The following is a 23,141-nucleotide window of genomic DNA, read 5'->3' as shown; positions in this document are numbered from 1 at the left end:
CTAAAAGTTTATCTCAAGGAACTTTTTTCTCCCCAAGTTTACTGTCAAACTTTACAAAAATTGTCTGTATTGATGAGTAATTGTGGTAGTCATAGAATTGTTCTCTGACCTTTCCAAGTTCTGTTCTAGCAATATGTCTTTAGTCTGTCTGTTCTTATGCCATCAGAAAAAATGATTCCAAGAAAAAAATTTCTTTAGTTGTTGGATCAGAAATTAGAGAAAGGTGGTGAAAAGTTTCTCCCTAGTTGGCTGAATTTGCTGGATTGGAGAGCTGGATTTTAAGGATTTTCCAATTCTTTCTTGGATTTCTGACAAGGACACACGGGGGAGCGGGGACCCATCTGTGTCACAAGTGGGGGGCTTAGCTTTCTGCCAGCTGTAGCTTGGTGGATAGAAGGGTTATGAAGCCATGTCTCTCTCCTGAGCCCAGTGCAACCCTGCTGAGTGAGTATTGCAGACTTTCAGAAGCCGTAGTCAACCTGGGGGAAAAATGAGTCAAAACGTAGCACAGTGAAATACTACCTATTAAAAAAAAATGACTTTGCAAACATCCTTTCTCTGATATCCAGATTTCAAGAAAATGTATGTCATGGATGTTTTCTATAGAAGGCTAACACCATTTAAGGAAGTGTGTCTTAGGCAATGCCATTTATTGTAAGGCTAATACTTTTTATTTTCTTGATATGAAATAAAACATGGAATCCTCTGCTTACTGAGCCTGCTTCCTAGGGATGCAGAGCTCCTTCCACACAGTTTGCATGATAACTTTTCAATAAGAACACATCTTGTAATTCATGCAGCCAACCCTTCCTCAAATTAGAGTTACATTAATTAGAGTTACCACAGTAGATGGTTATGTTTATTTTCACTCCGTTTTTGCTTTATGCATGTTTGGCCATTGCTTTTTTCCCCCTTATAAACAGTTTTAAATTCTTGTTCTTTTTCTATAGTTTTTAGGTGAATTAAATGTTAAATATTAAATATTTAAATTATAAATATTATAAACATGCTAGGATTTTTTCTTTTTGGTAAAAAGTTGTTTTGATGTTACACAAACACCCACGCCGATACCTCCACTTGAATCATCAGAGTGCTTAGTTACTAGAGGATGACCAAATATGTTAGGCTTTAAGCCTGCTTTCAGTGTCTTTCAGGATATTTGTGAAAGGCTAGAAATGTTTTCTTCTGTGAAATGATACTTTTTGGACTACTTAACTCCCATTCCTTACTCCACACTATTTTCTAGGAAAGAAAGTGCTTTGTCATCAGTTGCAACTAAGAGCAGCATATTAACAACAGTTAGTGATTACAAACCCAAGGGAAGATTTTTGCCATTTAAATAGCAGACGCATATAAGGTTTTCTTTGTTTGCTATATCAACATTGAAACCTGAACTAAAAAGAAAAATGCTTCATGTTGGAGCACATGCGATCTGAAGCCATTTGAATGACCTGGGAGTAACATTATCTTAGTGTGTCTCAGTCTCATTGGTTCAAGCCCAATGATTCCTTGCTTCATTGGAGATAGTGATTGTTGGTCCTCTACAATCAGAACAGCAAAATAATTCTCTATGCTTTTGAAGGCTAGAGTACTCAGAGTAGCTCAGATTAGCGTTTTATGATAGAATCTTTAGTCACTTTTAAATACAAGACCTTCATTACGTGGAATTATTTCATTAAGTGTAAATGCTTTTGGCTGGGCGTGATGAGATGGCTTGAGTTCTTTACTCCTGTTACAAGCTGTTCTTCATCTCAGCCATTTGAATTTATAAAGTTCTACCTGGGATTTCTTTGGAGGGAATGATGCTGAAGCTGAAACTCCAGTACTTTGGCCACCTCATGCGAAGAGTTGACTCTTTGGAAAAGACTCTGATGCTGGGAGGGATTGAGGGCAGGAGGAGAAGGGGATGACGGAGGATAAGATGGCTGGATGGCATCACTGACTCGATGGATGTGAGTTTGAGTGAACTCCAGAGTTGGTGATGGACAGGGAGGCCTGGCGTGCTGCAATTCATGGGGTTGCAAAGAGTCGGACACGACTGAGCAACTGAACTGAACAAATATGTATGTTCCCCCTCTCTCTCTGATTTCCATCCCTCTTTTTAAAAAAATTTATTTATTTATTTTAATTGGAGGCTGATATTGTAGTGTTTTTTGCCATACATTGACGTGAATAAGCCATGGGTGTATGTGTGTTCCCCATCCTAAACCCCTCTTTATTTTCTGCGGTATTTGTTTATTTGCCTTTCATCGTGATAGTTTTCTCCTCTTCATATACTCCCATATTTTTAAGCATAAAATAGTATAAAAAGAGTGTAAGTGGGAACTTAAGTTCTAAAACTCCTAAAAGACTTTTTACCCCCAAAGGTTGTCATCCCTGGTTGCCAGTTCAGCAAATATCAGGTAAGGAGATTCTACTTTCATAGTTCTTACCTATATAGATGGTGTCTTATCACAAGTAGAAATTCTCCACTGGTATTAACCAGAGACACCCAGAGAATCAACTCCATGCATGGGGAGAGCACAGCAATGATGAGAAACGTGAGCACTGCAGTTATTTCCTGTTTGTTGGGTGTAGTAATGGGAACTGATTTTTCCTTTGAACCAAATTCTATTGAGTGGTCCCCATTCTGGATAACGATGCATCATATGCATCACACATGATTCAGTGGAATGAATAACACAGTCTGTTAACCATGAAAAATCTTGTTTCTCATTGCAAAATTAGCAAGTCTAGATGAGAAGCAGTAACTTAGGTGCTGAAAGCCTCATATTTAATACGTACTGTGAGAGATGTAAAGTTAGATATAGAGAGAGAGCTGGGCATTCTGTTCTTTTTTTATTGAGATTTACAGTGTTATATTCACTTCAGGTGTACAATGTATTGATGCAGAATTTTTATAGATTTTTTCCATTTGTAGTTATTATAAATTATTGGCTGTATTCCCTATGCTCTGCAGTATATCCTTTTAGCTTATTTATTTTGTACAGAGTACAAGGGAAGGTAACAAAACCATCATATCATGATCACATTGGCATTTCACGCTAACTGCTGCCTGTACAGTGTGATAAGGGCATGAATGGGTACAAGAGCATAGGTTGTCTAGTCACAGGATAATAGCAGTCTGGTCTTGGTCTGTGAGGGTTTCAGTGGAGGGGTAGAGAGCTCAGCTGGTAAAGAATCTGCCTGTACTGCAGGAGACCCTGGTTCGATCCCTGGGTTGGGAAGATCCCCTGGAGAAGGGAAAGGCTATCCACTCCAGTAATCTGGCCTGGAGAATTCCATGGACTGTATAGTCCATGGAGTCACAAAGAGTCGGACACAACTGAGCAACTTTCACTTTCAGAGAGCTCAGCTGGTAAAGAATCCACTTGCGTTGCAGGAGACCTGGGTTTGATCCCTGTGTTGGGAAGATCCCCTGGAGGAGGCATGGCAACCCACCCCAGTATTCTTGCCTGGGGAATCCCCATGGACAGAGGAGCCTGGTGAGCTACAGTCTGTGTGGTCAAAGAGTCTGACACGACTGGTGACAGCCCAGCACAGAGAAGCATAGGAGGCTTCCCAGGTGGCGCTAGCAGTAAAGAATCTGCTTGCAAATGCAGGAGGCACAGGAGATGTGGGTTCCATCCCTGGGTCGGGAATATCCCCTGGAGTAAGAAGTGGCAACCCACTCCAGTGTTCTTGCTTGAAAAAGTCCATGGACAGAGGAGTCTGGAGGGCTACAGTCTGTGGGGCTGCAAAGAGCTGGACACAACTGATCACGTGTGCACGCACACACCAGAAGCGTATGTATTTGCAAGACATTTAGAGGAGGGAGAAGGAGCAGGCAGAAATTTACTTGGGAAACCAGGAGAGTTTTTTCTATTGAAATCCAAGAGCAAAGAGCTTCAGGGAGCAGAGAGTTAACCACAGAGTGAAATGCTGCTGAAGGGGGAATTAGGGTGAGAGGTTAGAAGGGAATTTAAAATGCATGAATAAAGGGAAAGTGAGGAGACTGTGTGATCATATGCAGAGGAGAGTTTGAGCATTTATGACTTAAATAAATCTGTGTCTCTGGTACCGAGGAGTTGTAACATTAAGTTTATGTGCAGTGGTTCCACATACAATCTCAGCATTAGATGACTGAGCGCTAATTAGAACCCTTAGCATCTGTGGCAGTCATTGCCTCAAAAGCAAATGGGTGGTGAGGAGGATCTGACCTACTGATCAAAGCTGTTGGCCTGTTTCTTTTTCCTTTCAGCAGAAATGATGAAACCGCTGCACTGGTCTAGATGCTTTGCAATGCCACGGACTAAAACCACTACTAGTTTGTTCTCTGCTCTTTAAAATGCCAGGAACCTAATAATGCTAATTTTACTCTATTGCATATTCACTGATTACAACTTCAGAAGCTTAGAAATGTATTACAGTTTCAGTGGAAGCATGAAAATGTGCATTTAAAGATATCAAGAAAATTTTAAAATGAAGTTGTTTCAACCAGTGGCATAAAAATGCTTTGATCTCTGGTACTTGCAGCCTGTTTGTAAGGTATCAGCCATGAAGGCAGCACACGTTTCTTTGATATGTGTCTAGCTTTCATGCTTAAAGTTTACATATCTTTGCCATTAGTGCCAGTGGCTGATTACCTCAGTGACTTAATATCCAATTCTGACCCAAATAGCATAAGAAAGGTCAATAAACAGAAACATGGAGAGAGAGGTTTATATTCTTTAGGAAGAATTGACAAAGGCTTACAGCAATCTAAACCAGATATTGAATTAGATGAGATCTAACATCTCTCCCAACCCCATAATGCTTTAATTTCATTATCTTGTTGGGGTCTGGAAGGCTAGCTATCTCAAATAATTTGTAAGCTATGACATGTTATATGAGCCACCTCACAAATGGATGTCTTAAGGAGCCAAGAACTTAGTCAACTCCTATCAAAAAAGAATTAACAACCTATAAAGGGACTTTCTCCAGAAAAACATGTCAGACAGCAGGAAGTCATGATTGCTGCTAATGTGATTTTGGTTTATCCTTGATTCCAAATTCAAAAACCCTTTCACAATTTATTTCCCAGTCCTGACTTATTGTTCTGTACTCTAGGCGGGAAACAACTGAATTATTAGCACTCTCTCTGAACTCGGCAGGTGTCAAAAGTCCATTTTAAATCTCTGTTCAGAAGCTTTGACTTGATTTGGTTTTACTGCTCAATATACAGAGGCCCACTTGGATAAGTTATTATCAGTCATGGTTTGGATATGTTCTCAGATAAACAGGCAAATTCTAGGAAGTGGCTAAAGGCAAGGCCATTGAGTATATTAAATAAGGCCCAGCTTGATAGACAACAAGAGGATGTGGTAGTGAATGCTTCTGGTTCACCATTATTTAAAGAACAAGCAGCCTTGAAGTGGTTTACGTGCCTTTCTGGTGGGGACATTCTCTTTATTTGTGTGTTCTGCCCTCTTGGTTTGTATAGATCCCACTAGAAATAAGATGTGAGGGAGTGAGAAAGCATAACCCAGCATGGATTTACCTCCAAAGCTAGAGAGCCAGTGACAGACATGGACAGCCAAAGCAGGGTTTGCCTGGGGCTTCTGGAGACAAAATTCTGGAGTGAGCATCTCACAGATGGTCTGATTCCGAACTGTGCTTAAGCCTCAGGGCTGTTCAGAATCCCAGAAGGATTTGCCTTTCTTGCGATTCGCTCATTTATTTGTTCAAAATCAGTTATTGTAAACAACAGAGACTGACTCTATTTTTGGTGCTGGAGCCGCCGTGGGGAGGAAGAAATAGTCTTTCATGTCAGGAATTCACACTGGAAGTTAATATCTTAATCAAAGTCCATTCATCAAACAAGAGCTGAGCCGATTCAAATGGATTCTGTTAAAGTGAAAAGTGCAAGTGAAGTCGCTCAGTTGTGTCTGACTCTTTGCGACCCTATGGACTGTAACCAAGCTTCTCCATCCATGGGATTTTCTAGGCAAGAATACCGGAGTAGGTTGCCTTTTCCTTCTCCAGGATTCTGTTAAAGATTAGTTAAAAACATCCTTTGTCCTATCTGTGTTATGACTGAATAGAATCTCACATTCACTTTCTTGAAAGAAATTGAATCATCTGCTCTGGCTTCCCAGGTGGCGGCTGCTGCTGCTGAGTCACTTCAGTCGTGTCCAACTCTGTGCGACCTCATCGACAGCAGCCCATTAGGCTCCTCTGTCCCTGGGATTCTCCGCACTAGTGGTAAAGAACACGCCTGCCAGTGCAGGAGACGCAAGAGATATGCGTTCAATCCCTGGATCAGGAAGATCCCCTGGAGGAGGGCTTGGCATCCCACTGCAGTATTCTTGCCTGGAGAGTCTCATGGACAGAGAAGCCTGGTGGGCTACAGGCCATGGGGTTGCAAAGAGCTGGACACGACTGAGCGACCACCACCACCGCAACCGAGCAACTTAGCACGTGCACACTACTCCTGTCACTACTGCTGCTTCTCCCCGCTCCTCCTTCCTCTTCTCTTTCCTCCCTCCTCTTCCTCCTCCCCTCCTCCTCCTCCTCATTATTACATCAGGCTTCAAGAGAGAAAGGCAGGCAGAGCTGTGAGGCTTTTCTGCCTTGCAAACGAAAACTCTTTCTACGTGAGTAACATAGGCCCAGTTAAATTATAGTTCATTATACTGCTACCATAAACCACACACTGTGTAGACTCATTGGTTTCCATGATGAATTACAATGTAACCGGGCCTTTGAGTGAGTCTTGTGTATGTGTGTGCTAAGTTGCTTCAGCTGTGTCCAGTCCTTTGTGACCCTATGGACTATGGCCCACCAGGCTCCTCTGTCCACATGAAATGTTTAGGAAATGTTGAAACAGGACATTGCAAGGTACAAAATATAGAATCATTTTACAGCTTTAAGGCTGTCCTTTGTAATGTGACTTCCCCGGTGGCTCAGATAGTAAAGCGCCTGCCTACAATGCAGGAGACTGGGGTTCAATCCCTGGGTCGGGAAGCTCCTCTGGAGAAGGAAATGGCAACCCACTCCAGTACTCTTGCCTGGAAAATCTCATGGACAGAGGAGCCTGGTAGGCTACAGTCCATGGGGTCACAAAGAGTCGGACACAACTGAGCAACTTCACTTTCACTTTGTAATGTGAATTAGGATTTATATCCTTACTGTCTTTTAGTAGAATATCTTGCAAACATTCATAGTCCCCACTTGCATTCTCATCCAGCAGATAGGCTTGTAACTCTGATGAACCTTGTCTCCCAACCTGCATAAACAGACTTGCACCCTGCAAAGGTTAGAGATCTATTAACTGCTATTTGGAGTTATGACTCTGATTTCTTCTATGATATTATTCAGGACTAAATTAAACAGAAAAAAAGGGCCTGTGGAAATGGAAGGAGCATTAGTATGCTGTTAATAGTAACAAAACAACAATGAAACATTATGTTGAATACTTATTTACCAGGAATGTGCTAACTGTCTTACACACAGCTCCTCATTCAATGCTCATTTTTTAGATCAGAAAATGGTTTAGAGAAGGTAACTTCAGAGCTCTCAATGTCAAATGTATACTAGTTGCCAGCATTCAGATTGGACCTAAGATTTTTCTGATTCTATGTCCTTCTTTATGCACTGTGTTTTACTGTCTTAATATTAGGTGATAAAACTCTCAGGTGATTCCTGTTCCAAATGAGAAGACAAGATTCAGTTCAGTTCAGTTCAGTCGCTCAGTTGTGTCCGACTCTTTGCGACCCCATGAATCACAGCATGCCAAGCCTCCCTGTCCATCACCAACTCCCACGAGTTGGTGAGTTCACTCAAACCCACGTCCTTCGAGTCGGTGATGCTATCCAGCCATCTCATCCTCTGTTTTCCCCTTTTCCTCCTGCCCCCAATCCCTCTCAGCATCAGAGTCTTTTCCAATGAGTCAACTCTTTGCATGAGGTGGCCAAAGTACTGGAGCTTCAGCTTTAGCATCATTCCCTGCAAAGAACACCCAGGGCTGATCTCCTTCAGAATAGACAAGATTATATGGTGTCAGTTGTCTGGAAGTAGGAACAGAAGCACCCAGCTCATCCCTTCTGTCCACGAGGGGTGTCTGTACATAGGAGGTTGGGATGAGAGGAGTCTGTTACCAGCCTGAGAGACAGGGGTTCGTAAGGAAATTGACTGAGAGGATGAAGAAGCTTGGAGACACAAGGGAGGAATTTAACCCTAACGGATTGAAAGTTTTTGAAGAGTCTGTTTTAAAAATCTATTGACAGGAACTGCAGGAGAGCAGGTAGCAATGAGAATGAGATGAAAGTTGTGTTCAGGGAGTTGTCTTCGTGGCAGTCCACCTCTCCCCAGCCCTCTCGCCAGCATCTCAGGGTATGTGCAAGTGGAGGGGGAAGGTGCGGTCTGGAGTTCTTGGAGGCCCCTACTGGTGACTTTAGCAATGAGAGGCGCTCTCATTATGGTTGTTGAGAAAGTCATAACAAGGATATTTGTGACTTAAGTTCAGAGCATCAACTTCCAGTCTACACAAGGAGCTCATTCTTGATGTTTCAGAGGAAATCAGCGAGAAGGCAATGGCCTGAGGCCATTGTCCCCATTTTAGAGGACGGTCAGTGATTGCTGAATCCTCTGCAGGGACCTTGAGGGGTTCCTTGGAAGTCAGGGTTGGAACCCTTGATACAGAGCTTACATTAGTCCTGGAGGAACTTCAGGCAGATGTTGGCACAGAGGCACATCTGTTGTTACCAGGTTGTTAGTCTCTTCTCTGCTCTACTAACTTTCTTGGCAAACTTTAATTTTAGAAAACTAATGGCAGTGCTGTTCCCCAGAGTCCAAGGAACAGCTTTGTCATCTTCCACCTCCGGTCAGCCGTTAATGGGACACGATATATTTTGACGTCAAAGGACATAAACGAATTACTTGACTTTCATTTCCTCTCTGTGCACTTTTCTCGCCCCGTGTTCTAGTCGTTTATTTTCACGTTATCACTTGGCCTGTAAAATACCAAGTGCGAGAAGATCCGGGACAGTCAGGACACCAGCCAGGCTAGACAGTTTGCCCCCGGGGAAGCCCAGCAGCGTGTTAGACGTGTCTGGGGAGTTCCCGTGTGTGCCCTGGTCTCCTTTCTGTGCTTGTCTGCAGCAGGCGCTCGTGTTTATTAGCCAGAACCTCGCCTGAAAGAACAAGCTTCAGAATCACCATTAGACCGATAATAGCTTATAAGATGTGCTTATAATGTGCCAGACATTTTTCTAAGCACATTGCCTGTATTTATTGATTCACCGATTCTCAGAACACCCCTGTGAGGTGCATGCTATTGTTATCCCCACCTTTCCCACGAGGAAGCTGAAGCGCAGTTTTCTGATTGACCGGTAACTGGAACTTGACTTCTGAGCCAGTCAACCTAAGTTGGGGTCTGAGCTCTTAACCACTTGGTTGAGCTGTCTCCCATCTCTACTCTGTTGAAAAAATGTTATATTTTCACTGTATAACAAAGTAATCAGCTATACATGTATGTGTGTGTGTGTGTGTGTGTGTGTGTGTGTGTGTGTGTGTATCCCCTCTTTTTGAATTTCTTTCCCATTTAGGTCACCACAGAATATTAGGTAGAGTTCCCTGTGCTATGCAGTATGTTCTCATTGGTGTCCTATTTTATACATAGTATCAATATGGTATATATGTCAATTCTAATCTCTCAATTTCACCCACCCACCCTCTTTCCCACTTGGTATCCATGCATTTATTCTCTACATCTGTCTCTCTATTTCTGCTTTGTAAATAAGATCATTTATACCAAATTTTTTCAGATTCTACATCTATGTGTTAATATAGAATATTTGTTTTTCTCTGATTTCACTCTGTGTGATAGTTTCTAGGTCTTTACAAATTACCCAGTTTTGTTCCTTTTTATGGCTGAGTAATGTTGTATATATCTACCACACCTTCTTTATCCATTCCTCTGCTGATGAACATTTGACCTGATCTGAGGCACCATTTGATAGCAGCCCAGACTCCAGGAACCCTAGTCAGAGGCTGGAGTTAAGCCAGGTTCCCCAGTTAAGAGGCTGCTGCTTTTGGAAAGGTGGGAGGTGGTGTGGGTGCTGAGAGAAGATGGGAGATGATAGTAGGAGAGTGAATGTGTAGGAAATGGGAAAAACAGTATGTCCAGTGGTTAGTGGGGGTCTCCATTCTGGAGATGAAGTGAGAGAATATTTGAGAATTCGTTTGGGATCTGGAAAGTTCTATAAGATTGGTGGGACAGTAGTGTGTGGTGGGAATCAGTGGGTTTGGATGAGCACCTGGGAGGCAGAAGTGTATGGGCAGAGAGCAGATACTGCTGGCCTTTGAGAAAGGTGGCTCACACCGGTTAGCCCATGGGGAGCCCCCTGGAGGAGGGCTGCGGGACTGCTCCGCAGTTCCTCTCTGGATCCCATCTCCCGCTCCGCAGCTGTTGTGGTGGCCCAGCTCCTGACTCGACATCTCAGACCCTTGGAGAGGACTGGAGCTCGCAGCCACTAGCCCCAAAAGCAGTCTCGAAAAACATTTTGATGGAACTCTTCAACCTCTGCCCTCTCTCTTCTCCTGTTACAGAGTATGTTGAGCCGCCATATACTATGCTTCCATCTTCCCTCTTATCTGCTGAATACTTGCTAACTATAATTTTTGCAGTTCATTAAGGTGAACTCGACATTAAAAAGATCAAGCCCTTCTTAGGACTTCCCTGGTGGTCCAGTGGTTAGGACTTGATGTTTCCACTGCAGGGGCACGGGTTTGATCCCTGGTCGAGGAACTATCTTATATGCTGTGTCCTGAAGCCAAAAAAAAAGATCAGGCCCCTCTTAATTTCAAAATGAGCATCTGGTGTGAACATTGTGTGGTCACTTTGTTGATTCCTTCCTATCTGTGTAACACTAACACCTAACATTAATATAATCCTTCCTTTAACTCATGCCTTGAACTACCATCTATTCACATATTAATGTACTTTTAAAATAATTATATTAATATTATTTTTCTAAAAATGACAATACTGAGTAAAAAATAATCCCCAAAATCCCACCAGGTAGAGGTAACCATCTCAGACAGCCTATTGGACCTTTTCTTCAGATCCTTCTCTGTAAAACCCTGAATTCAGTAGTTCACATGGAAGAGATTATGCCATATATAAGTTTCCATGACTTTTTTTTTCACTTAACAATATGTTGTAGTCAGACTTTCTTCTAAATGAAGATGCTCGTTTGTACTATTTGTCCTGCATTTTCCTGTTAGTACCAAAGGTTTAGTTAACCACCCCACTGTCGATTATTCATTAACCAGAGTCTGAGCACCACGTACGGATCATCTGACTCTGCTAATCCAGGCTCTAGGGCTTGGCTGTCAATCTTTGTGATCCTTGGCATCATATAATAGAAGGAGCATGAAGGGGATGAGTAAAGAATCCAAGACTCTGCTCCCAGCTCTGTCACTCAGTAGCTCTGTGACCTTAAACTCACTTCATGTTCCTGAACCTCAGGCGCCCTCTCTGTAGATGGTGACATGGGGATGCGTGATACAAAAGGTCTGTTCTGCATATTCACAAATGTGCTTCAAACCACATCTCCCATCCCAACTTAAATATTCATGTCAGTTTTATTCATCAGTACTCGTTAAGTTAGAATCTGTATGGAGGGAGTTATTATACTTTTCCCTAAAAGGAATTTTTAGACAAGAGAATGAAATTATTTCTCCTTCTTTCAGAGTTGCAGTGAAATTGTGTATGTGTGGATGCATGTGTGTGTGTGGTGTGTGTGTGTGAGGCAGGGGTGGAGGTATCCTGACAATATTTTAAAAGCATCACTCTGTCCTTCTATCCATCTTTTTCCTCTTTCTTCCCTCTCCCTCCCCTTCCTCCTCTCTTCTTCCCTTTTTTCTTTCTGTCTATATTTTCCCTCCTTTTTTCTTCTCCTTCCAGTCCCTCCCTTCCTGAGGTGAACTGAGGACTGATGCTCTTCTTTCTGCTTTAGTCAGTGGGAACCTTCATCCCATAATACAAGATAGCAGAAGCCACAAAGACAAGTGGGATTGTGTCCTACTAATTTATCGAAGAAATGTGCGATTCCATAGTGGTGATGATGTAGATCAAATTATTTCACTCAACTGATGCCCATGATTAAACCATTTTGAAAATCTGAGTTAAAAACACCCAAAGAATCCAGGTAAAAATGTTCTGAGGGTAAATAGGATGCTTTAGAAAGTTTGGTATGACCCCCTTTTAATTGTTCACTATCTATTCTGAGCCAGTTTGGATTGAATTCTTTTAAAATGGATGAAATACTTCAGTCTCTTCCTAAAGAATATATTTTGTGCTTATTTTAACACTTTTTCTCCATTTGGGGGTGCTCAGTGGCATCATCACAGGCAACATTTATTTGTAGTTTGCTTTGACTGAGAAATGTTCTCAGGGGGGTTGAGGTGTGCAGAGCCCTTTCTTTTTCAGTCCTGTGCTTTCTGGCTTGTTGGTATGCTGTTCATGTTTTTCTGTATCTTCTCAGAGCCAAGCCATTCTGGGCATCTCTGCTAAAGCAGTTCTTTCCAGCTCTACACCACTTCTCACCATTTCAGATTAGCTACATCTAATTTACTGTGGAACTGAACACATGATATTATTGGAGTTTTTATTAAGTTAGTAGTAAAAAAACAAAAACAAAGGCTCCAGAAGCATTTTCTGCTCATCCCCATGTTATTACCTAAATTCCAGAAACCTGAGGTTTCCAGAGAGATTTCTCCAGATAATTGCTGTATTCTGGTCAAGAACCCATGATTCTGGTTTGAGTATTGACTCTTTTTCTTCGTAGAAAGAGTCAGTATTGCCTTTAGTCCAGCAAGGGGCTTATGACTCTCAGTTCCACGCTCTCCTTGATATCTGACCTCTTGGTTCTTGTTTTGCAGTCCCCAGTCTGTTCCAGACCGCCTGAGGATCCGGGTGAACAAAATCAGTTTACAAGACTATGAAGGTTTCCACTACGACAAAGAGAAACTCCGGGAAGCCTGTAAGTTGGAAGTGCCTAAGGGGTGTAATGGGATCAGCTCATTTTCAGTCTTTTGGTCCTCCTTGCTTTGATGGATAGATTCATCTCTGTCCAGAAGTCATGGTTAAAGAAATGTAGGGAAGCATAGTAACATGTGAACCCAAAGTGATGCCATATAGGCTGAAGAACATGGAACTAGGAAAGGAAATTAGAATAAAGTAGTTCTGCTCTTGATGCTATGTTAGGATCTCTTGGTTTATTAACCAGCTTAGTCTCAGGTTTACATAAAATGGGAAAAGCAGAAAGTTGGTGATACCCTATGGTATAATAACATCTAGGAAAATCTTAAGACAGCATGCATCCCTTCTTGGAGACTGTGTTACCAATTACTGTCCTCATTCTTCATGCTGGTGTGACAGTTATCTGTGAAGACACTTCCTTCACTTCTAGCTGTTATGTGATTATATGACATCTAAGAAAGATCCACAGCACTGTAAATGTCAGGGTAAAATGAGTCAGTGATGAGGTGCCAGTATTTCTGAAATCTTTAATTGAGTCAGTGTATGAATTCCTTCTCAATGTTTGTATTTTCCATATGCTTCTTTAATTAGTTCACTTTGTTCATCATTTCATATTTATTGGACATTTATTACATTCTAGTCACTATTTTAGATCCGTATCTGCATATGATATATGAAGTAATTGGGGAGGGTTGACCAGAAGCAGTTAAGACTATAGGCGTGTTAGATATTAGGGTTCTGGGTTCCTTCTTAACTGTGGGGGCTGATAGTCAAGTTCCATAAAGTTTGAGAAGATGAGGGCCAGTATCCAAGGGCACAGACAGGGATGCCAGCAGAAAGAAGTGTCATGTAGAACCAGAGATTTATGAACTAAAACTATCTCCAAGTGTGGACCTACCTGCAGGTGTAGAAGATACAGATAGTTAAAACTGGCAGGAATGGAGTAGGGGGCACATTTCTGAGCTTTGATTCTTGAACTTATAATCAGGAGTGTGGTGTATGGGAGGGAAGTCCCAAAATCCAGGACAGTCTCAGGGTGGGCAGGGACTTTGAGATCCGGATGAGGCAAAGAGCATGGATCCACACCGCCACCCCCCAGCCCCCATAGTCCAGACACTGGACCTACCAGGGCATCCCGTGTGGCGTTTCTCTCTCATCCCCTCACTGCTTCTTCATCTTCTTCAACCCTCTTCATCCCTTCTGTAAATGTCAGTACCCTTTAGCTTCTCCCCAGTCTTCTCACTCCATCCTTCTCTCTTGTTCCCTTTAGTAAGAATGCTTGGAGGTGAAGGAGGAGCAATTCCCTGGACTTCTGCATTCCCCCTTCTGCCAATGGCACATTGTATTTTCTAATGTAAATGAGATTACAGGGTAGTGCAAAATCTAGGTTAACCTGTAAGGTGGTGGACCTATTTGTTTGCAATGGAATGTGTGGCTACAGTGTAAATTAAACTGACTTTTAGAGGCTACTAATGATCAAGAATGGTGTTTTATGTTCTTTTTCTTACAAACTTCTAAACAAATAGCTTAGGTTTGAAAAATCAGAAAGATCCTGGATCTCAAGCCAGAAGTGTTTTGCAGCTTCCGAAGAATCCTGAGGAGAGTCAGTTGGGAGTGGGGAAATATTTGAACTTTTTGACCGAAATGAGATTTGAGGCTTATCTGTGGATTCCAATGATCTGTCTTTTCTGGGGCATTATCTGTCCACTATTGCCAGAAGTGATTGTGACTTGAGTTTTTACAAGATGACATTTCCTGGCAAGTGCTCTACTCATCATCTCTTATGTGATAAAACATCTCTGTGAGGGAACTTTTGATCTGAAATTGGAGGAGGTGACGTGGTATAAATATAAGCCCAATAAATTCAGCCATATCTTGGGACCCCAAAGAACAAAGAAACATTCAAAGAGGGAATTAAAGCATTATCTCATTCTAAAGATTTGAGGAAAACACCATATTAGAAGTAAAAGTGACCAGCTCAGTCATTCTGTTTTTAATAAGTGGTGATGATGCTTCTCAGTTGCAGTTGTTCAGGGAAGTTTGTCCTTGGGGGTTTGTGAATTTATTCTTATTCACTCTCACCCTTTTTCCCTGGCTCCAACTTGCAAGAGACTACAGATGCGTTGAAAGACCAACAGTTCAAATTGAGTACAAAGGGGAAAAACCAGTTCAAATCCAAATGCGCAGTACATACCAAAATAGGTGATTTCAGAAGCATTAATAAAATGAAATGCAGAAAACACATATGAGATAAAAGGCACTCTAGGAAGGTGCTCTGACCTGCATCCCAGAAGAACAAAATGGGTGAATCCCACTTTGGTTGTTCATTTATTGTCAACATCCAAGTCTAAACTAGAGCAGTCCTGCATTACTGGTTTAAAAAATTAGTTCTCTTTTTTGATTATACATCAAGTGATTCATCCAGATAGCATGTGGCTGTTTGCCTTTACTGTTTAATAGAATCTTGCTCATGTGTCTGGCTTATTATTCATATTAGATTATAAACTCAGATGTTTGTGTCTTACAAAGCCTTGCTTCTCTCTGTAAGGCAGGACTCCATGATAATCATAGAATGGCAGCCCTTTTAATGACTATGTTTATTTTGGCATAGAGAAAATTGGCTATATATTTTAAATACTTCCTATCCCCCTTCCATTAGGCCCAACTGACCTGGCAGCTTCTCCTCTAAAATATAACAATACAGAGAGGTAGAGTTTTTTGCCAGTCTCTCCCTCTGCCCTTGTTGATAAATTTCAGGCTTACTTATAACAGTTAAAGTCTTTTACCCTGGATTTATGAATTATTAATCCTCAAGATAATGGTTATGATGTCCAAGAGAAGAAATTCTATTCAACTTTAATTAAAATAAAAAGAAAGTGGCCATCTTAAAAAAAAAAATTCTTAATGTAAGGCTATAATAATTCTAGCAGAAACTCACTCCCATAATCTGAATGAAGTATATAAATGAGTCCTAATAAAGCATATAATCATGTAGTCTAGGCAAAGGGTAATCAGTTCAGTTCAGTTCAGTCGCTCAGTCGTGTCCGACTCTTTGCGACCCCATGAATCGCAGCACGCCAGGCCTCCCTGTCCATCACCAACCCCCAGAGTTCACTCAGACTCGCATCCATCGAGTCAGTGATGCCATCCAGCCATCTCATCCTCGGTCGTCCCCTTCTTCTCCTGCCCCCAATCTCTCCCAGCATCAGAGTCTTTTCCAATGAGTCAACTCTTCATTGGTGAGGTGGCCAAAGTACTGGAGTTTCAGCTTTAGCATCATTCCTTCCAAAGAAATCCCAGGGTTGATCTCCTTCAGAATGGACTGGTTGGATCTCCTTGCAGTCCAAGGGACTCTCAAGAGTCTTCTCCAACACCATGGTTCAAAAGCATCAATTCTTCGGCGCTCAGCCTTCTTCACAGTCCAACTCTCACATCAGTTTTTTTAAAATTTCTCATATTTCTAAGTACAAAAAGAGTTTCATTGACACATGGCATATAGGTTGGTTGGTATTTAGAATAACTTGATACTGGCCAAGATCTAACTCTGTCTCTGATAAGCTGACTAAACTCTACTTCTGGCTTCAGCTCCCTCTGTATGTTTGAATGGCCACAATGATTCATATGGGCCTAAAACACAAAAGTAAAAACCAGTTTGAAACTAATTGAAAACAGATGTAGCCTATAAAGGTTGAAGGTGCTAACATTTCTTGTATATCAAATACAATGTTCAACCACCCTTTTACAAACAGCATCCAGTACAATGGGTATTATCTGGCCATTTACAATTTAGTATATCTATATAGTTATAATATCTCAGTATATTATCTGACTGATGATTATGGCTAGTTAAATATTTAGGCAGTTGTCCTAAGGGACTTTCCTCATCTTCTGTTTAATGATTTAGTAAAAGACTTGAAATGTTTGGGTTTGCATCTTGCTTGCAACCTTGACAGAGTAATTTTACTGATGACCAAATCTCTCATCTCTCAAATGAGAATATAATTGCAGCCTCATAGGGTGCTGAGGGTTAAATGTAATGTTATATATGAAGCCCATGCTGCACAGCCTGGCAACATTAGCAAGTTTTCCCAAAATGGTAACTCTGATTGTTGGGGTTGCTGTTATGAAAGACACTGCTGGCATTGCCCTTCAATCTACAGCTCCGAAAGTCAGGCTCAGAGCTGCTGCCCTGTTTTTATGTATCTTCTCACCAAATTGCGCACATCATTGCCACCTTCCAACTCACTTCAAAAAGAGGATTGAAAACACTAGGATATATTACAGAAAGAAAATATAAGTAACCATTTGATTTACTTTTATTTGGGATGGCTGTGATGGCCAGATATTTCTACCGATGAAATCCTTATTTAGAGATCAGGTCAGATATCTACCAACTCTCTTAAGTCCCTATACATTTTTTTAAGTGCATCAACTGTTCTCCATCACAGAATATTTAAAAACAAACTTTACTTTTGAATAATTTCAGATTTACACAAAAGTTACAAGGATGGTACTAGGAATTCCTGTGTACCTCTTACCCAGTTTTTCTTGTTAAACATTTTATATTTTCATAGTGTATTTGTCGAAGAAACTGATACTGCTTTATTACTGTTAACTAATCCCAGGGCTTCCTGTTCTGGGGTCTAATCCAGGGTACCACGGGCCTCGGGTTGGCTTGGCTCCCCAGGCACCGCTGGTCTCTGGCCGTTTCTGTCTTTCCTCCCCACCCATCCCCCATGATGTTGCTTGTCTTGAGGAATACAGGCCAGTGTCCTGCACAGTATCGCCTATTGTGGTTTCTCTGTTGTTTTACTTATAATTAGGTTAGAGTCATAGGTTTTTGGAAAGAACCCTGCAGAGGTAAAGTACTCTTCCCCATCACATCAGGGGTTACCTGATGCCCACACAACATGTCTGGTGATGGTAACCACCTGATGCCCACATTTCATGCCTCGTGATGGCAACCTGATGTCCTGGTAGGCTGTATCGGCCAGGTTTCTCCACTGTAAAGTTCCTGTCTTTTTCCATTCCCTGTGCCATTCTTTGTGAGTCACCATACTTTACTCATCTTCAAAACAGGAGAATATGGATCGTTGGATTTTTTTTATTGTTTCCAGTTTTTATGTTTGACTCACTTGCCTTTGCTAAACATGCCAAAATGCTGGAGCCATTCACAAATCAATGCATCCATGCTTCCAAAAACTATCCGTTTGTGCCAGTTACATGCTGGATCTCACCCTAAATGCCAGGCACTGAAAGATGAAATCAGGGCATGTAATGTTACAGTGTCATTTATTCAGTACTCATGTATTGAGTGGTTTCACTGAGCAAACAGTGGTGGAAAAAGAAAAGCAGAAATAATCCCTGACTTGCAGGAGCTTTTCCTTATAAGATGAGGATTATGATAGAGCCATGGAAACACTATGTGTCTGTTTCCTTAGTAAACAACGTTTAAATAACTGCAGGAAGGGATGGAATATATAAGCAAGGATGACAAAAGCCAGGCTAACCAATAATTAGTTGAGTAACCTTGGGCAATGCATTCACCTTCTTTAGGCTTCAGTTGTCTTATCTCCTAAATGCAGTGGTTAAACTCCATATTTCCTCAGAACATACTGTATCATAATAAATGTTTAGCCCTATAGAAATTACACAGGACTGAAAATTTTTCCTCCCAATGTGTTTACTTAGGAAAGTTTTTAAAGCTCCAACATCATTCATTGTAGTGATTGCAAGTGTCAAAATGCGTTGTGCATTTTGCTTTGAGTTTGCTAAGAACATGGATTTTCCCCCCTATCGATTGCTTCATCTAAAATTGAATCTTTCCCCCTCATTTAACAAGGTGACAACAGGCTTGTTCAGTGGAGATTAGACCTCCATTTGGTGGATGTAGATGTTCCATTTTGCAATCTGTCTGAGGAGTTAAATGATGTTAGTCTGTCCCCTGAAGGACACCGTCCATTCCTTTGCCAGTGTTTATGCTTATTTCTATTTTCATGAGTTGAAATTTACTCAAGAGCTCTGTGTTTAGTTTCCTTTACTGTTCTACCCTATCTCCTGTCTGTATCTTCTATTTACCCTTAATAAAAAGTGTCTCTGTGTGTGTTAGTTGCTCAGTTGTGTCCAGCTCTTTGCAACCCCATGGACTGTATAGCCCACCAGGCTCCTCTGTCCATGGAGTTCTCCAGGCAAGGATACTAGAGTTGGTAGCCATTCCCTTCTCCAGGGGATCTTCCCTCTTGACCCAGGGATCAAACCCAGGTCTCTTGCACTGCAGGCAGATTCTTTACCATCTCAGCCACCAGGGAAGCACATGTATACAGAAACTGAGGTCCAAAAAACTTAAGGAAAATGTCTAAGGGTCTGACATTCTGATACCTATTTAATCACCATGCTTCTTATTTTTTTTCAGGAGTAGTTATTTTCTTTTATAAAATATTTTTTAATAGCATATTTGTTTTTAAATCTTTAGCAGCACTGTCTCAAATGCTTTTTTTGTATTTAAACTGATATTCTCTTAAGTGACCAGACTCTGGTTTGTTGTACAAGTTTCTGTTTCTGAATCTTCCTCAACCCCGCCCCGCCCCCCAAATAAATCATCCGTTCATAAGTTCAGCTTGTATTGGATTGGCTGAAAAGTCACTTAGGTTTTTCTGTAAGATCTTAAGGCAAAACCCCAAAAGAACAGTTTGGCCAACCCAATGTTTATTGGCTACTTACCATATTTCAGATGATGGGGATACTGAAAAGTGCCTGCCCTCATATGGCTTATACTCCATTTGAGAGACAGATAAGTGAATAAATTGTATAATACATCAGTAAATTCTATCAGGGGAAATAGAGAAAGTGATATAGCATCCTGTTTTTGCTAAGGTGATCAGGGAGGGACTTGCTGAAAAGGTGGCATTTAAGCAGAGACTTGAAAGTAAAGGTTGAAGCACACCAGAGTATGTGAGGGAAGAGTGTTTCTGGGCAGAGGGAGTAGCCAGTGCTAAGGTCCTGTGATGCCAACACCTTTGGACTATTTAAGGTACACGGAAATCCATGTGGCTGGTATCTCGTTAGTTGAGTAGAGAAAGGTATGAAGTGGTTTTGAAGTTGTAAGAAAGCGCTGGCCCACGGAGGGGGCTTGTTGGCTATGGAGAGGCTTCGGGTGTTATTCAGAATGTAATGAGAAGGTCCAGGAATTATTTGAGAAGGAGTTTCACATGTCTGCACTAATACCGAATAGTTCCAGCTGCTGAGTGGAGAATTGACTGCTGGATTGTGGAAGTAGAATTCAGGGCACCAGATACAAGACCTACAGGACATTCTAAGTGATATGTATGCTGAAAGTTGAGGGAAGTTAAAGCAGCAGAATTGGTGTCTGTTTTGGAGATAATGCTGGTAAGATCAAAGGATGGTTTAGCTGCACCATGTAGGAGGAAAGGGTGATTCAAGGATGCCTCTGAGGTTTTGACCTCAGCAATAGCTCAGTTGGTAAAGAATCCGCCTGCAACACAGGAGACCCTGGTTTGATTCCTGGGTCGGGAAGATCTGCTGGAGAACGGATAGGCTACCCACCCCAGTATTCTTGGGCTTCCCTTGTGGCTCAGCTGGTAAAGACTCCACCTGCAATGCAGGAGATCTGGGTTTGATTCCTCGGTTGGGAAAGTCCCCTGGAGAAGGGAAAGGCTAACCACTCCAGTACTCTGGCCTGGAGAATTCCATGGACTGTAAAGTCCATGGGGTCGCAAAGAGTCGGACAACTGAGCAACTTGCACTTTCACTTTCAACTTGGTGTATAGAGGTGGGGCTGACATAGAAGACCCAAGTGCAGCCAAGAAGCACAGAGTGAGCTAGTAAAATCCAAAAAAACTGGAGAGCTTGTCAGTTGAAGGCCAAGAGAGGAATAAATTCTTTTATTTTATAAAAGAAGAGTGACAATGGTGTCAAATGCTCTGTGGAGGTGGAAGGTGATGTGCGCTATGAACTGGCCATTGGATTTGAGTAAAGGGTGGTTATTAGTAACCTCACAAGAGGTTGTAGAGGAAAGAAGCTGAATGGAGTAGGTTCAGGTACAAGTGGGAGCAAAGGAATTGCTTCCATGTAGATCACCCTTCTGAACTGTTTAAATGGAAAGGAGAAATGGAAGGGGGGGCTGGATATGGAATCAAGGGAGGATCTTTTTTTGTTTTGTTTTCTGATTTGTAAGCTAGTTCAGCTCCATAGGCTGGTGTGTGTGCTCATGGGCCAGTCCAGGAGAGAGTGAGAACTTGAATCAGGAGAGAGAGGGCCAGGTACAGGAGCGATGCCTTGGCGTATCCAAAAATGGGGTCCAGTGCACAGTGGAGGGATGGGGCAAGTCCCCCAGAGGATACAAGGGAAGACAGAGGAGTAGGTGCAGAGGCATGTAGGTGGGGGATTTGGTACCAAGAAGAGGAAGAAGTTATATTCTGATTACTTTTATTTTCTCAGTGACATAAGAAGCAAGCAAGTTAATGGTAGGGAAGGGAAGTGTGTCAGTGGTCAAGGAAAAAAAGAGTTTGAAAGAGTCACTTGAAGAGCTGTACAGTGAGTGGCCTGGGAAGAATGCCGAGCTATATGGTAAATTTGGAACCTTGAACTCCTTGGCTTTTCGAAAGCACCGAAACCCCAATTTGTCAGTTTCTGGGGATCTTCTTGGCTTATACATGAGTGTACTCCTTGTCTTACAAGACTCAAATGCCAGGGGGATATTAGACTGAAGGATAATGATCTTATTTTTAATATAATCCCCTTCGTTATCTAACCTTATGATCCAAAGCCTTGCTTTGTCTACAAGAAAATAAGAAGTGATTCCAGAGCTTTGCTTTATTAGATGCTAATGATGCTAGGTCTTAGACAAGGAAGTAGCCTGAAGTGTTGATATTATTGTTGTTGTTCAGTTGCTAAGTCGTGTCTGAGGTTTGCAACTCCATGGACTGCAGCACGCCAGGCTTCCCTGTCTTTCACTATCTCCCAGAGTTTGCTCAAACTCATGTCCACTGAGTCAGTGATGCCATCCAACCATCTCATCCTCGGTCACCCCATTCTCCTGCCCTCAATCTTTCCCAGCATCACAGTGTTTTCCAATGAGTCGGCTCTTTCCATCAGGTAACCCAGGTATTAGACCTTCAGCATCATTCCTTCCAATGAATATTCAGAGTTGATTTCCTTAAAAATTGATTGGTTTGATCTCCTTGCTGTCCAAGGGACCCTCAAGAGTCTTCTCCAACACCGCAGTTCAAGAGCATCAATCCTTTGGTGCCCAGCCTTCTCTATGGTTCATCTGTCACATCTGTACATGACCACTGGAAAAACCATAGCTTTGACTGGATGCACCTTTGTCAGCAAAGTGATGTCTCTGCTTTTTAATACACTGTCAAGGTTTGTCATACTTTTCCTTCCAAGAAGCAAGCATGTTTTAATTTTGTGGCTACAGTCATCATCCACAGTGATTTTGGAGCCCAAGAATATAAAATCTGTCACTGTTGCCACTTTCCTCCCTTCTATTTGTCATGAAGTAATGGGACCAGATGCCATGATCTTAGCTTTCTGAATGTTAAGTCTTAAGCCAGCTTTTTCACTCTCCTCTTTCACCTTCATCAAGAGGCTCTTTAGTTCCTCTTTGCTTTCTGCCATTAGAGTGTTAGCATATATGAAGTTGTTGATATTTCTCCTGACAATCTTGATTCCAACTTGTGATTCATCCAGCCTGTCATTTTACATGAGGTACTCTGCATATAAGTTAAATAAGCAAGGTGACAATATACAGCCTTGACGTACTCATTTCCTAATTTGGAACCAGTCTGTTGTTCCATGTCCAGTTCTAACTGTGGCTTCTTGACCTGCATACAGGTTTCTCAGGAGGCAGGTAAGGTGGTCAGATACTCACATCTCTTTAAGAACCTTCCTCATTTTGTTGTGATCCACACAGTCAAAGGCTTTGGCATAGTCAATGAAGCAGAAGTCGATATTTTTTTAGGAATTCCCTTCCTTTTTCTATGATCCAGTGATTGTTGGCAATTTGATCTCAAGTTCCTCTTCCTTTTCTAAATCCAGCTTGTACATCTGAAAGTTCTCGGTTCACATACTGTTGAAGCCTAGCATGAAGGATTTTGAACATTACCTTGCT

The 23,141-nt window shown here is 41.8% G+C and overlaps 1 protein-coding gene across 1 annotated transcript in view; it reads left to right on the top strand.

Annotated features, from left to right (window-relative positions):
* The window catches only part of DGKI (diacylglycerol kinase iota), a 504,567-nt gene that overhangs the window by 355,399 nt on the left and 126,027 nt on the right, over positions 1–23,141 (top strand). The window contains exon 22 of the mRNA XM_052638497.1: positions 12,907–13,007. Coding sequence (XP_052494457.1) covers positions 12,907–13,007 — 101 coding nt within the window. The remainder of the gene's footprint in view (positions 1–12,906; positions 13,008–23,141) is intronic.

Source organism: Budorcas taxicolor, chromosome 4, assembly GCF_023091745.1.
Source record: "Budorcas taxicolor isolate Tak-1 chromosome 4, Takin1.1, whole genome shotgun sequence".
Taxonomy (NCBI): Eukaryota; Metazoa; Chordata; class Mammalia; order Artiodactyla; family Bovidae; genus Budorcas; species Budorcas taxicolor.
Note: the sequence above shows the minus strand (reverse complement) of the source record. Positions and strands in the feature narration are given on the sequence as shown.